Raw genomic sequence first — 16,420 nt, forward strand, 5'->3', positions numbered from 1 at the left:
TAAAATCTCTAACAACATACGAGTCTGAATTCTTTAAAAAACACTTTAATACAAAACAGCATATTGAATAATGCCAACCGATAAATGTACATTGTATTATGTGTTCAAAATGGAATATTGATTTTCCTTATATAATTTTGAAAAAGCAGACATTGAAACATGATCATGTTAGCAAAACATTTAAACACTCTCACTATCCCACCCCAACCCTCCACAAAGATAACCAGTTTACCAAATAACTTCATATATCTCAAAATGATTCGAATAATTTTATAATCCAATATTGTTCCACCTTCCACCCCTGCCTCCAAAGAATGCGTTGGATCCGCCTTTCCATTTCGTGCCAGTCAACACGCAATGGCCATATAGAATACTACAAGAGTTTGGTATAGGTGTAAACCACCCCTGTAAATTATACACTAGTATCCCGTTAAACAGGTATTGTTTACTTTTACAGGACATTACAAAACATGACACAATTGATTTCGGTGTAACAGATTGGCGGTAACTCCATACTATGATCCGCTATTAGTTCTGCAACATGTGCAAACATTTTCACTTCACTTTGGACGCGCTATAAAAATGACCGGTCTCTCGTGTTCCCCTGATTTGTGACGTTCGGTTGCTGTGGATTTTACCTCTTTGTTAAATTATTATTTTAACGGTATGTCTGGTTACATTTTTTTTAAATCTAAAATATCTTAACGGCTAAATTCGCCAGTCTTTGAAGAATTATTTCACAATGTTTACTATTTTATTTCATTCTGAGTATCTTGCATCTTCTCTATATGTCTCTTTTTGGTGTTCTATAGTCTCGGCATCACATGACATCAAGACGAGATTTTAACCCATTCTTAAGTACTTGTGCCGCGGGAAAGTCTTTGAATCTTCCCATGGATCAAGTATTTAATATCGGGATTATTCGATCTTCAGACAAATGGCTCACCCAACAGCAAGCCTTAGGGATGATGTACACATTTTTAAGTTTTCTTTGGATACTAGTACTTTGTTTCCTGTGCAAGGTAGATGGACTGATATTAGTGAAATTAGTGAATTACCCACCGGGTTTACCTTATAGTTTTAGCGATCAAATTATTATGCCATAAAATACTTTTCAGCAAAAATATATTTTGATAGTTTAACTTTGACGTTTGAACTTTTCCCTACATCTATATTTACATTTTCTGAATACAGAACTCTTTTTTAGGAGATAAATAAAGTTTAAGTATGGCCATGATCACACAGTACTCTTAAATGTCACATATTGTAGACTTTATCACTGAACCCTATTATCTTTATGGATTATAGTTGATATAAAGATATTTTGGGCCTTCTTCTTTAATTATACATTGTAAGTTGTTTTTGTTTTGACAAAATTAAGTGTCAGTTGGTTAGGATTTTTGCCCTACAGCACTTGAGTGATTTTGAGCTTTAATAGTGATTCTGATCTTGTATGTAGAATACGCGGCTTCAAATGAAGGACCGATATATTATCCCCGCTATACTTGCTGATAATTACTGTATCGCCTTCTGATGAATCTGATCGATATTTTTTTTTTCAATGATTAATTCATCTTAACGCGACATGTGTCGATTTTGTAAACTGAACCTTGCAAAGCACATACCGACAGGTAACATGTTACCTGACACCCAGTCTGTCAACCGAAACAATGTACTGTGTGGTGTCAGAGAGAGAGAGAGAGAGAGAGAGAGAGAGAGAGAGAGAGAGAGAGAGAGAGAGAGAGAGAGAGAGAGAGAGAGAGGCAGAGACAGACAGACAGACAGACAGACAGACAGGCAGAGAGAGAGAGACAGACAGACAGACAGGCAGAGAGAGAGACAGACAGACTGACAGTATGTAATTATTGTCCCATTATCTAAATATTTACGGAATTAGAATAAAGGACACTTTGTGGTTTCATTTACCATAGCCAAAGTCAAGAGACATCATGGAAAGGGAAACATTAATATAAGGAAACAGAAAATCTTGTAGCCAATGTTTTTGGCTATAATATGTAATATCAAAAGCAAAATTCAAAGTTCTAAACACCCCCTACTGTATTTGATCACCTCATTGACACTTAAAGAATTTAATGATTCCTCATTCCTTATATAGCAAGACATCCGGATAAGATACAATTTTAAAGTGATGTATAAAAAGTGAACCTGTTTGTGAAATCGGTAAGTCTTATATATACCAGTATATTGTTATTAAAGAGATGATAATGATGAGTTTCGTTTTTGATATTTGATTTTATGGTTTCAATGAATTTCGCGTGTTTACCAAGGATATTTAAATCCTTTTACCGGCTACAGCTGATACAAGTGAAAACCTTGAATAGCAATAGAAGTAATCCACGTTCAGTTCTTAGCGCTATTTTAAGAGAAAGAGACCTTTTTTAGAATGTTTTATCAAGAGAACACCGCCGTTAATCATGTGAATGCGCCAGCTTTTAAACACATTGTCATTTCTGTAAAGTAATATAATTTTGATATTGTTCAGTTCACCTTTTAAATGGACAAATTGATATATACTATGTATAACAACCAACGACATTACCTGACGATGAATAAAAGGGTGTATAATCAACAACAAAAAATTGTGGCGGTGGAGCCTGGGTTTTTTTAATGATTGTTCATAGATGGTTGTGCCCCCGGCGTAGAGATCAGAAAATGTTATTGCGACATCATTTTGTGCCATTCTTAAAGAGCTTCGATTTAACGTGCATAGATCTTAGAGATCTTTTAATCAATCAGTAGAATTAAAGTTGTCTTACACACCTAGAAACATTAATGTGAATAAAAGTACATTATATTCAAATATAATAATTATCTTTCATTTTGTTGTTTCGTACAATGTTTGCCAAGAAATTGTGCGTCAAAACTTTTCAAGTAAAAAATGTTCCTTTAACCTTGACCTTGAGCCTTGACCTGAAGACTAGCATATTAATAGTTGACGGTTTTTTATATCATATTACTGAAGGCCTGGGGGCTGATGTTAGTTTAGTGATGATACGAGTCATTCTCAAAAAAGGTGGTATTATGTTGTTACAGGACACTTTTGCCAAGTTTCACTTTTGTGCTATCTTTGGACATATATTAGCATACATATTAGTACATATACAGTTAATTTTAACAAAATTTTGTATACATGGTAGTGTAATATGGAGATGGGGTGTATTATTTCTATTACAGAGTACATTTAATAACATACCAAAAACAGCTTTAAAACTTAAAACTGACAAAGACACTTTAACTGTTATTATTTAACAGAAATTCGAAATCAGATTATTCGTATCGAAGTACATGCAGTTACATGCAGATTGAAGTTACACGGACAAGGTTACAAAAAACGACGAAACCAGGCCTGCTTTCACACTTTTTTCTCAAACAAAATCATTTGCAAATCTACGTATACGATGTGTGATACGCAGCCCTGCAGGATCAGGATCAGTATCAGCCCTGAAGCTACTAGGGTAAAATAAATTAAGATGCATGGAAACCCATGCATTTACATGTATTTCAAGTGTGTATATATGTAATAATATAAACGGGGAAACATCAGCAGTTAAAAGCTGGTACAGACAGACACACTGTGTGTCAGATTCACAGCAATAATCTCGAGAAAGAACAGGAAGAGTGAAATCAGAAATGCTGGTTGATCAACTCCATTTTCACCTCGAATGATTCAGTTGATCTCCATTTATAACCATGCGTGCCACCTGTTCATTACAAATGCGCACAATGTTAAAAAAGTTACGGAGACTCCAAAGCGCCGGGAAAGTCTCTACATCACCTCTCTGCCTTCACTGAAAAAGTCTTCTGGCTTTCTATACAATGTTTATAAATTTGTATAGGGAGTGGTTCTATTTAGCATACTCGGTTGAAAACTTTGTGTTTTTCCTATTCAGGTTTTTTTTTTTTGCAAAATTGCTGATTAATATCCCCGTCTGGAAGTTAAACAAGGTGCTCTTTTAATTTTTTGCTTGCCATATCTTCTGAAAGAGTAGATGTAGTGTATCTTTAGAGATGTTTAAAGCTGTTTTGAGTGCCTCTGATGGTATGCTATCTGACCTCAGCTGGTTTATGGCTAAAGTTTTTAGATCTCAATCTTGCTTGATAGAAAATAATCGATTAATCGTGAAGTCCGAAGGATTGAGTGGCATTTTACTTTCCCACAGCTCTTTAAAATGGCCCTTAATTCCATATACATGTACGACGTTGTTGTACCTTGTCTAATAACTGATTCCCCGACTTGTTTTAGACTAATTTCTCTTGTTAACTACGTATTCCATGCAATCAGTTTAATTGTTTATATCATACTAGTCTTTTATGTTCTCTTGTCTAAAAATATTCTTCCAAAGAACTATACGAAGCTAAATTCTTTGATATCAGATTGTGATGTCCAAAAAGTAAGCTTCTTTCATACATTGATTATATATATGTCAAATTTTGAAACATGAGAATATTTGTGAGTTTTTAGATTATTTTAGAAGAGCTTGTATAAAAAAAAGTTTCATCTAAAAGGATAAAATAACTGACATCGTACAGGTAAGCGATATGACCCATGGGTCTCTTTTTCGATGACCTCGAATTTCTCCTTCCAGTAAGCTTTATTTTGATTATAATCCTTTTAAAATGTTCTTTGCCACTATTGTATACTACTGATTGTAAATTTTAAGTAAATTAATCAAGATATAGCGAGTTACTTTTTAACCCGTTTTGGTTAGAGTCTTTTTGTGGGAGGGATTGGGAATAGACTAAGAGGTTGCACTTACTGTTTATTTAAAGTTTACCATGAATACCGTTATTACAATAGGTCAAACATTGCTTCCATTGACCAAAGCTAAAATGAAATCAAGTCTGAAATCATTCTGGTCGAATCAGAATTCGAATACGAATATACACAGTACGACTTGTTCATAATTAACACCGGAAGTTATGACGTAGTGGGGTGAATTTGTGGAAAATATCACGCCTATTAAAATTTCTTCAAAATGGTACGTGCAATACTTATTGTTTGTTAGATTAGATTGCAAAACATTCTACATGTTTGGTTTTTGATTAAGGTTTGTGCGCTCTGACAGATGCCCATCGTGTTAACTGTGTTGTGAATTCATGAAATCGGTGTAAATAATAAAATATGAAAATTGTGTAGCGGCTAGGTTTTGACATAATTTTAACTTTACTTTGACATCTGTATCGTTTACTATTTGAACTGTTAAATTATGAAATTACTCCACTCGTTAAAATGGAAAACTACAAGTTTTTCTCATGTTGACACATTCATTTGCTGTATCCTATGGTATGATATCTGATAACACATTTCAAGTTAAAGAGTATACAGACAATTCATTGTTACAGAGGATGGTCCTTGCGGCACATTATGTAATGTTTCATTGTATTATTTTCAGATGCAGTTTATGTTACTGTTTAGTCGTCAGGGAAAACTGCGGCTACAAAAATGGTACATCGCACACCCAGATAAACTGAAGAAGAAAATCACTAGGGAATTGGTTGCTTTGGTGCTATCTCGCAAGCCTAAAATGTGTAGTTTCTTGGAGTGGAAAGATCTGAAAGTTGTGTATAAAAGGTATTCCATTTGTGTCTGTGAAATGAAAAATAAAGTTAAATTGTACATTATCTTTGATCATATTCGACAATAGTACTGTAGATATTATGTGTTTAAAGCCTAAATATATTTGTCATTGTGTTTTCACAGATATGCTAGTCTATATTTTTGCTGTGCAATAGAGGCTGAAGACAATGAACTTCTTACACTAGAAGTCATTCACAGATATGTAGAACTTCTGGATAAGTATTTTGGAAGTGTGAGTATGAGTGATTTATTACTGAATTCAGCAATATGTTTGGCTTTTCAAATGACATGTTCACTTTGTTTTGATGAAACATTGTAGGTATGCGAACTAGACATTATCTTCAACTTTGAGAAAGCCTATTTTATGCTGGATGAGCTTCTGCTGGGGGGAGAAGTTCAAGAGACCAGTAAAAAGAACGTCCTCAAAGCAATCGCTGCCCAGGATCTTCTACAGGAGGTGGGTCATGTGAGAGTGAGGCTCAAAGTCAGAACTCGCTCACAATTAAAAATCAGTGTATCTCCTCATCTTACTCATAACTCAGTCCCTGGAATCTTTAGTAAGAGGGAGGGGTCTGCATTCTTGCTATGTACAGCTAATGACTAGTATTATAGAGCTTTAATTAATGGAATATTGTATACTCATTGCACAATATAAATTACGGTAGGCTAGTAGATCTTATAAAGAATGACAGAATATTGTTACACATTGTAACACATCGTACCTTAACCTAATACATGTAGTGCAATCTTTCAATACTTTGTGAGGTTGTATTCAGTCTATGAAATACAAAACTATAACCTTCAGTAACCTTCAGTATCCATCACCTACACATTCATTATAAAATGACCGTCAAACAACTACAAATGGAGATTCAACAAGTAGATTAACCAAAACATTTTACTGGAAAAAGTTATTGCATATCATAGTCTGATTAGATAGCATTACGAAAGCCTGTGTTAGCTTTTCCTAAATCAAAACTTAATGTATTTAATTCTATTAAGCATTTTGGTTGTGTTACACCGTTGTAAAGACATGAATCCTGCACTGCCTCACGAGAAGAACGCTGGAGTTTGTGGCTGTTTACTGGGTCACTGTGTCCTTGACAGTTTCCTGTTTTATCTATGACTGTGTTATTCTTGATTTTGCTAAAATTAGTAGGTTTTTTTTTTTGCTAATTCATGGACAATAATTGTCAATATTAAGATGACTGGCAAGGCAGATTTCTTTGTTAATTAACACTGATCAAACCGATTGTGTTCAAGCAGGTGGTAGGCATCCAACTTATAAATACTAGTTCAGGTAGAACAGCAGTATATATACAGTGAACTGTAAAGTAACCTTTACAGTCTCTTTTTTACCCCTCCAAGCTTTTGATTATGTCAATATGAGACAGATGAAATTAAATATTTAAGTATACAAGTATTACCTCCTTTCTAAGAAATAAGATTGTTCTGTTTTTGTGTGGTGGTATTATAACCCAAGTTTTTGTTTAGCCCAATGTATGATTTAGATTATCCTGGTATTTGACTTATACAATGTATTATTTTTGCATGATATTTATCCTACGACTCAACAAATGCATGACAGATTAGTCATTTCTTATACTTGTATACCTTGCACATAGACTTAGTTTGTATGATACTCAGAAAGGTTCATCATAATGAATCTAGTAACTAACAGATTCTTCTTAATTGTGTAGAAAAACAATTATTACAGAAGGTAAAATCCTAAAATGATGGTTCAGTTGAAACCTTGGTTCAAAAATGATATCGATCTTTGTTTTCATTTCAAAGGTTTATTTGGAAAATAATTTACTGGTGTCCATTTGAGCTATAAATGCTGAGATATGTATGTGAAATACTGTAAACGGATTATATTTAGCTTGTATGGTATTTTGCGGAATTTGATTTTTTAAGCAGTTTAGTGTAGATTTTATTTAGCGCATTCTTGATTTACCTATAAATTTACATATATGCATGACATTTAGCAATGTACCGACTTGATTTAGCTGAACTGGCTTTATGCTAAAACCGCTAAATAGAATACAGAGCTAAATGTAATATGTTTACAGTAATTGCCCATATATCCCTGGTTTTGGTAGATGCTAGACACTCACCCCCGTTCAATAACACCAGCAATGCTTTACGTGTACTGATAGTTGTTCGTAGATCATTTTCAAATATTGTATTTATTGTTAAATTACTTCGTTCAGTTGTTTTAGTGCCGGTATATTCTAAGGAACTATATAACAGGAGCTATATTTTAGATGTTAGTAGTTTTTACCAAACGTTTAAGCAAAATTTTGGTGAATAAAATGATGCACAAAATAGGTTTACATAAACAAAACTTACTCAGAGGAATTCACGGAACATTGAGAATGGTAACAGAATGTGGGTAAATCTTCAAATCCTAGTTTTATTTCTTTACATTTTTGAAATACAGCAAATGTTTTGGAAAAAAAACCTGTAAGGTCTGTGTGATATTTGGTAAAATTTCTAACTTTCTCAGGGGATTGGTTTCATTGAAAAATTATTAAATATGGTACTTAATTGACAAAAACCTAAAACAAGCAGCTTTTACGTTGTCGAGGAACTTCTGTTATTGATACATTAACATTATATGATGGAAGTTTGGATTAAATTTAAATTATGATTATTGAAACAGAATGTGATTTTAATTTTATAGAAATTGGGATTTTCTTCATGAGACTGCAGGAAAAAGAAATTTAAACCTATAATAAATCAAAAGATCCTTAGACTAATTGTCATAAGAGTAGAACAGTACCATTTCATTGTTAACATTACACTCTGCATTGATTTTAAGTATTGAACCCATTTTTCTAAGGTTGATGAATTTATTGAGGAGGGTAAGTGGCCATGATATCATTTTATCTTTACATACATGAAACTGATAGCCAGGAATCAATGCAGTTTATAACAATCATTTTGACAGAGCACATGACAAAATACATTTTTAGACCTTCAAAAAATATTTCTCCTCAGCTGAAAATGGGTAGAGATTGATTTATTGTCATGTGACCTGTCTATTGTTACATCATAAATATGTAAAACAATTGTAACTTGGAAACCTATGCCATATTGTATGGTTAAAACCTCTACTATTGTAAAACTTACACCATATTGTATGGTTAATGCCATAAATATTGTAATACTAGTAACTGGAAGTATACACCTCACTGTATGACTGGGATGTAATAAGTATAGCCTTAATTGAAGGATGCTCACCTTTGGGTCCCTGTTTATATATACCGTTAATAAGTTTCCAGTATAAGTTGAAATCAGGTATTTTGATTATTTTATAATTTATAACAGGACGTCTTTAACAAGTTCAGTTTTAGGTACCTAGCTGTTTTTGTCAGTTTTGGGTGTAAAAGAAAGAAATTCTTTTACAAAATTGTCAAGTTCCAGAATGACTTGTCAAATGATGCTATGCAATGTGTTTGTAAAATCATGTGGTTTCTCAAATGCATTTACTAAACATTGGTTATAAGATTTGATTAGACTGTAGAATGATGGACAATTTTTCAACAGACAAAACACCTTGTACAGTTTAGATGTCATTAATGATAGAAGTTTCTTAAACTAATGAAGATGATAGAGTCTTTGTTAGTGAAGAGTTCATACACCTTAGAAGCTCAACATGCCAATGATTGACCTTTGTTTTATTATTTCTGAAGGATGAGGCTTTTGAAACGGCCCTCAAAGAGCAAGGTCTTTACTAACGGCGGGACGTAACGGTAGAATTTTACTCTTCGTCTCTTTTTCCTGCAGTCTTTTGCATGATAGTGGCGTCCTTTTGCCCTGTCTAGTGCCAGTACTGTGTGTCACTCTAGGTGTATGCCATTGCCAGGTGGTGTACTGTTGTATAATTATTATATAAACGGCCTTAAGTAGGCCAGTGACCCTAGTAACAGGTGCTCCCTAAAGTATGCCAGATTTCTTGAAGAATTTTACAGGGGCCGTGATTTGATCTGTGTTGTTTGAGTATTGTCTCCATCTTTTCTCACTAACCATTCTCTGGTGCATGTCCGTGCTTAAGGTACTGCTCAAATATCTCTGTATAATGCTTGGCAATTTGTTTATTCATTTACTCATATGTGAAGCATTCATTCACTTTATTTCTAAAAGAGTGTTTTATAACAGACAATTATGTAGAGATGAGGTATATATTAGTAGTTTCATAGTACAAGTATCTACATGAATATCTTACAGGAATGAGTACCTATACAAGTGTATGCTACTTCTCTTTATGTTTTGTTAGATGTTTGTTAGATGTTTTGTTAGATGTATTGAGTCTGTATGTTTCTGTTTGTTTTTTGTTGTTGTTTGCTTTGGTTTTTCCTTCTCTCTTTTTTGATAATCAAAGTCATCAAAAATAAATATTTTTTAATAGAATAAAGAAATATATTTTGAATAGTGTAAGGCCACATAAAATAAATATTTATAGATTCTCATCCTGATTTGCAAAAATATGAGACGGGTTGGTAGATTTTATTTTTAATTTTTTAAATATCCATTTCGCAGTTTATGTGCTTGAAACAACTGCTCAATTTTTTTTAAATAGTAAATGCTTACATGAGTACACAAACCAATTTGTAATCTTTTAATTTTGTTTTATTTCACCTGTTAATGCATGAAGACATTTGCATTCTTATGATAACGAACATGATTGGGATCAAACCACTATAATCAACATGTCAAGCAGCCATTAAAGGTTTGGAATTTTTGGTATATAGAGCCCAATTTTTTTTCACTGAAAAAAATTTTTCCATGCAATTTTTAAAAAAATAAAATAAAATACATATGGGTGGGCCACTTTCAGAGGCATGTGGGGGATGAGAATCTTAAAAATTATTTTATATGGACTAAAATGTACTTTATTTAGCTGTACTTATAAAACAAAATCAAATACATTTTGAAGTCTTCCTCCAAAGGCACCGACCAAATAGCAGTAGGGCTTAATTATGTATAATAATTTTATAGGATGTTAATACATGTATGATTAAAGCAGTAAGGGAGTCAAATTGACAATCAAGTATTTTAAATGTTAGATTACAAGAAATAATAAATAATTCATGGAAATAAACGTGAGTTGGAAATGGGGGATGGCATTAATTTATTATACAGTTTGAATGTTTTGGATGTTTTGAATACTCATCAGATTTGAGGTCAAACTTATTTAAACAAATTGTTGACAAAACAAAACTTTACTTATTCCTCTTCCTAGCTGTTTGTTATGATGATCGATGATAACAAAAAATTCTAATGCCTGATACTAATTTTTTGCACGTGTGCATTATGTAAAACTAACATGGAACACATTCAAAGGAGAAAAACCGTCATATATGTCATGCACAGATAATGTGTTATATATTGCCTACCAATTGCTTGTTCATGTATCACATATGGTCAGTTTAATATTCCGTCTCAAGTTCTACAATTATGTTTCAAACTTAAGAATAGAAGTGCACCCATTGCTGGTTTGACAATTAAACATTTCATTAAAATATGCATTTGTAATATACATTGTTAACTATTAAATTAAAGTTTTTTTAGTCATAAAAAGTCCTTTTCAATTCTTTCAGTAATCAACTACTCAGTGCTGTAATGAAGTTGATTACATTATTACACATGATGCCCGTTTATCCTATATATACAGTGGCTTTAATAATGCTTCAACAGCCACATTGCTACATTTTTCCATACCTATAATAGATATTATTAAAAATAATGGGACTGCATGGTTTCACTCAGTGTAACAAAAGTATGTTACGTACCCCAAATTATCAGAAACCTATGGTCAATCTCACATTTGCTTCCTGACTGGGGGTTGACTTTACGAACATTTATCGTTGTCCATTAATGCCATTATCATTCTCAATCCACAATTGACTCTCTAGTTTCTAGTTGGTGTATCAATTAAGATCATGCCTTTTAAACGCTGTTGTCTAGAGACATATGCATGAACATTAACATGGTTAGTAAAATTTCCTTCAGGAATATGTGAAGGAGCCAATCAGATCAGACTGTGAATAATTCATGAGCACAAGAAATATTCAGTGAGTTGACCAACAGTCAGCAAGCAGTCTATAAAGTGTAAATTAAATTGTTTTCTATGTAAGATTGACCTTGGATTTCTGACAATGGTTACCCCATAGAATAGATGTATTGAAATGATATCAATGACTCATTCTATGATACATGTAATAATATTAAGCAGTTATAGTTTGATGAATTTGATAATTGTTTATATAATGCTTAAATGTTTACTTTCATTATACTACATATGTATCTAGGTTTTCTATAAAACAACATGCAGATGGTTACTTCGTTACAAACTTGATTAAAATTTTGATTATACTACATATGTACCAGTATAGGTTTTCTTTAAAACAACATGCAGATGGTTACTTCGTTACAAACTTGACCTCCCTTTTATCATATTGAATACAACATACATCACACATCAACTCTTTTGCCCTCAGTGCAACATGTTACATGTATAATATATGATGTCCTCCTTTATTGCCCTCAGTGGTGTATATGTGCATGTATTAATACATCAACATGTTATAATATACAATGGCCTCCTTTTATACCCTCAATGCTGTATAAATAGATCCACATGTAATATTATGTCCTCATCTTATGCCCTCAATGCTTCTTTAATATATCAACATAATACAGTATTTGATATCCTCCTTTATTGCCCTCAATGCGGTATTAATATATCAACATATTATAAAATATGATGTCCTCTTTTATTGCCCTCAATGCTGTATTGGTATATCAACATGTTATAATATATGATGTCCTCCTTTATTGCCCTCAATGCTGTATTGGTATATCAACATAATATTATATTAGTATATGATGTCCTCCTTTTATGCCCTCAATGCTGTATAACATATCAACATGTTCCATATGTTGTCCTCCTTTTGTCCTTTAAATATAACTGACCATTATTTCACACACCCTCTCATTTGCTCTCATTGCAGTACAAGTACATGTATTAATGTATCAACATGTTATATATGATATGTCCTCCTTTTGTCCTCAGGAAGAGACTCCTCAGGGATTCTTTGAGGACCATGGTCTCGGTTGATTTGGCGGCTGCATGCGCATGGCACATGGTAGTCAGGAGGAGCGAGGAGAAAAAATTAACGGTTTTGGACACTGTACTAACATTGCCTGCTTTGGTTTGACCTTGTACTACATATTCATCCTTGACCCACTCCCTGACCTGTGAATTTGTGTAGCTGTGTTTTAATTAGTAATAAATTGTTATCAAAAATATCAATAAGGAGAATGCTTACTAGTGCCATGTAAAAAAATAATTCTGTGAAGCAAAACAATTGTAATGCCTTTTGCTATTAAGCATTTAACCAGGTATTTGACTGTAAATAAAATGCATAGTGCTTGGGAGGTCTCATTATTGTGCCAGGAGATTTGTGTGTTGTCTTTATTTTCAAGGTATTCTCATTTAGTGCTGACTCTTGTTCAAGGATATTTCTATACCATGACAATGATCTTTTTGGGAGTCAATTTTTATTTGTTAAATCATTATTGTCAGAGTTGGGAATTTTTTTTCCTTGTGGAATTTATGTTGTGTTTCTTTAGTATCATTTGATGTCAATGCCCTAGAAGTATATGATGAGTTAGATAATTTAAGACTAGAAGGTTTTTTTTTCACATTTCAAGTTTTCACTTGTGTAGACAATTGAATGAATTGATACATATTGACAATGTATGTATATCATATATTTTGAGGTCATGTCTTATCAAACAAATGTTAGATACATGGTACATAGATATATATCACATATGTTAGAGTTCTCACTTGGAGTACCAATGTAAATACTCGTTGGTCTGTCTGTGCATGGAGGCTGTAAAGTTATAAACATAAGTACTGTAAACCAACTTTAGTACTTCACGGAGCACCAGTCACAAATTGTCTCCTGACAACAGTTGTTTGATTGAGGCTTTTTTCAATTGAACAGCAAATAATTATATTCTGTAAACATGCATTGGTTCTGGGCAGCTTATAACAATCAAGAGACACAGGCACCTGAAATTAATAAAGAAAATTTATCATTATGAAAAATGTATGCTGTCTATGTTATATACTGTAGAAGCAGAAATATTCGTTGAGGATTTAATTTCGTTATTTTCGTTCAATGAATTTAAATCCATGACAAATTTCGAACCCAAATACTCATAAATACGGAGTTGATATGTGATATAATAATATTTTAGAGATTATGATATGACATGAAATCCCAACAAAATTTTATTTGGTTTAAAAATCAATGAAATTTTAACCCAATGAATATACATGTATGTGCTTCTATAGTATTTATGGCAAAAATATAAAACGCCAGGTGCCTCTGCCAAGTTCTATAAATGATTCAAGGTCAAAAATAAACAAGTTACTATAGCCTCCTTATACAGCTGGACTGTATGTTTGCATGTGTACTCCAATCTGCATGAAGTAGAGAAATAAATTGGAATGAAGCCTATATAAAGGTATTAATACTCTGTATTCATTTTACTGAAATCCATGTCATTTGAATCCAATATGTATTCTGCTACTTTACATGCTATTAAGAACAAAAAAGTATTGTGAAAATATCCATTAAAGGATGAAATTTGTTGTCAAATGGTGTTTTGAATTTTATGAAGTTGTCTAATTTTATTGAGGATTCAACAGCAAACTGACCAAATATTGGGTATCCATAAGTTATTTTCCAGAATATTTTGCACACACTGTTCTTAAATCATTATTAAAATAAATCTTCCATTTACCAATCCATTCATCTATACCAAAGATGTAAGTTCATCTTAACTCGCACTCATTTATGCAATCATACCAAAGATATCAATAACAATTCAACAAAAAGTTGATTACTTTGATTCAATCTGTCTAATGTTATCCTCTACACCTTGTGAAAAATGTATGAGGAATTGAGTTACTGTGGTTTCATTAATATTCAAGGGCATCAATTTTCGTGGATGAAGGGAAAATCACAGTTTCAAGGATAAGTAAATTCGTGGCCAATGACCCTATCAATACAAAATGCTAATTAAAATTGCACTTCAACGAACATTCAATTTCGTGGGTCAACTAAACAACGAAATCCACGAAAATTGGTATTCAACGAATATTGATGAAACCACAGTACATGTTTCAACTTTACTCTAGTGCAGTAATGATGATCTGCCCATCCTGTGAAATATTATATACCTGGTAATTTAAAATCAGTTTAAGTTTGTTTTTAAAACTACCGGTACTGTCTTTGAACCAAGGTGAAGTAGTTCTAGTATGTGTAATTTCCCCTTAAAGTAAAAAATACTCCACAACTAAAATCAAGATGTATACTATATATGCCATCTGAGATTGAATGACTTCAGACGCCAAAACATGTTCTGATCGGGACATCTCTATATGCAAGGGGGAAGTATGTCAATTTTAGATTTTTAGTAATGCATTATTCATGAGTAAATTACTAGTAATCATTAATAAAACTATGAAGGACAAGCTGGTTTTGTGAAACTATAGCAGTATTTTACTATGTTTAGTTGCATTTATGTTTCTTTATTATATTACATAAGAAATATGTGATGTGTTTGCATCTAATATAAATTCAGAATGGAATTGCAAAAACAGGACTAAGTAATGAAATCATTCTAATAAGCCCAATTATTGATCCAAGGAAATTAAAAAACATCTGTGTTGCATCAATTAATTTTAATGTGGATGCATATCTTGTTTTACAATGAACTTCGTTTATGTTTCAGGAATCTGAGGAACCAAAGAGCCTGTTGGAGGAGATGGGATTTGTGTCAGGTCCATGAGCACACTCTGTCCAGTAGCAGGCATGGTTAACAGGGAAGGCAGAGGCCTTCCTCAAGATGAAAGAATGACTGTGATTGGATCATATCAATTAATAATTATACATAAATTTTTACATACATTACAATTTGTTAAGACTCTAACTTTGTACACATTTGTCATTAATTCTGCTGATTAACATTGTAAGATGAGTCATGGGTAATATTTATGAATTGTTTAACAAGTCTCAATCTCACTTATATTTAAAAGACTGACCAATTTTTGTATTTCGTTGTTAATGAATGCATTAATTCTTTTATATCTGCCATTTTGTTATTCAATAAATATTACTTTGTTCAGAAAAGATTGCATGGTTATAAATTTCTATATCTTTTATCAAAACAAACACACACAGATGTGCATTGGACTGGACTGGGAATTGAACCCGTGACCATGCAACTCTAGTCAGGAGCTCTACACCAAGCTATCAAGGCCGATATCTACGGTCCGTATAGCCCGAACTACCACATTACTCTCTCTTTAAAAAGTCTTCGACCCTGAAGACACAAGTTCACCTTGTCAGGACTTGCATTATATTACATTATATTTATATTGCCTGAACAAGGAAGGCCACGGCACCATCTGTTGTAGGAAAGGAGAAATGAGCATATAAATGTACATACATTTAAAACATATGACTGGACTGGGAATCAAACCTGGGACCACTGCAACTCTAGTCAGGAGCTCTACCACTGAGCAACTCAGGCTGATATCCACAGTCCATATAGCCCCAACTACTACAGTATATTCAATATCTTGTAATCCAGTCACTGAATGTAGGTAGATTGGATAAAAGTCTGTTTGGGGTACACTACTGTAGATTCCTAATTAAATGAGAAGTTTTAAAATATTTGCATAAAATCATGAGAGGTGTAGACAGTTGTTTAACAAACATTTCCAGATAAGCA

General features: G+C 32.9%; 1 protein-coding gene across 4 annotated transcripts; it reads left to right on the forward strand.

The window, feature by feature from the left end:
- Nucleotides 1-4,884: 4,884 nt before the first annotated feature.
- LOC105344281 (AP-1 complex subunit sigma-2) lies at nucleotides 4,885-15,816 on the forward strand. 4 transcript variants are annotated; one of them, XM_020073702.3, is made up of 6 exons: nucleotides 4,885-5,000; nucleotides 5,415-5,593; nucleotides 5,723-5,831; nucleotides 5,919-6,056; nucleotides 9,298-9,357; nucleotides 15,419-15,816. In XM_020073702.3, exons 1-5 carry the CDS (start codon nucleotides 4,998-5,000, stop codon nucleotides 9,340-9,342), a joined length of 474 nt encoding a protein of 157 aa, XP_019929261.2. In that variant the 5' UTR covers nucleotides 4,885-4,997; the 3' UTR covers nucleotides 9,343-9,357; nucleotides 15,419-15,816. The 4 variants fall into 4 exon arrangements, with proteins under 4 accessions (XP_019929261.2, XP_011450323.2, XP_011450321.1 ...); XM_011452021.4 differs by lacking the exon at nucleotides 15,419-15,816 and adding an exon at nucleotides 12,681-14,280; XM_011452019.4 differs by lacking the exon at nucleotides 9,298-9,357.
- Nucleotides 15,817-16,420: the final 604 nt, after the last annotated feature.

Source organism: Magallana gigas, chromosome 8 (assembly GCF_963853765.1).
Source record: "Magallana gigas chromosome 8, xbMagGiga1.1, whole genome shotgun sequence".
NCBI lineage: Eukaryota > Metazoa > Mollusca > Bivalvia > Ostreida > Ostreidae > Magallana > Magallana gigas.

Bases quoted from the DNA above. Each gene is read 5' to 3' on its own strand.
- LOC105344281 (XM_011452019.4), top strand. The intron at 5,594-5,722 runs GTATTCCATTTG...GTGTTTTCACAG, and splicing joins CTGAAAGTTGTGTATAAAAG to ATATGCTAGTCTATATTTTT. The intron at 5,832-5,918 runs GTGAGTATGAGT...GAAACATTGTAG, and splicing joins TGGATAAGTATTTTGGAAGT to GTATGCGAACTAGACATTAT.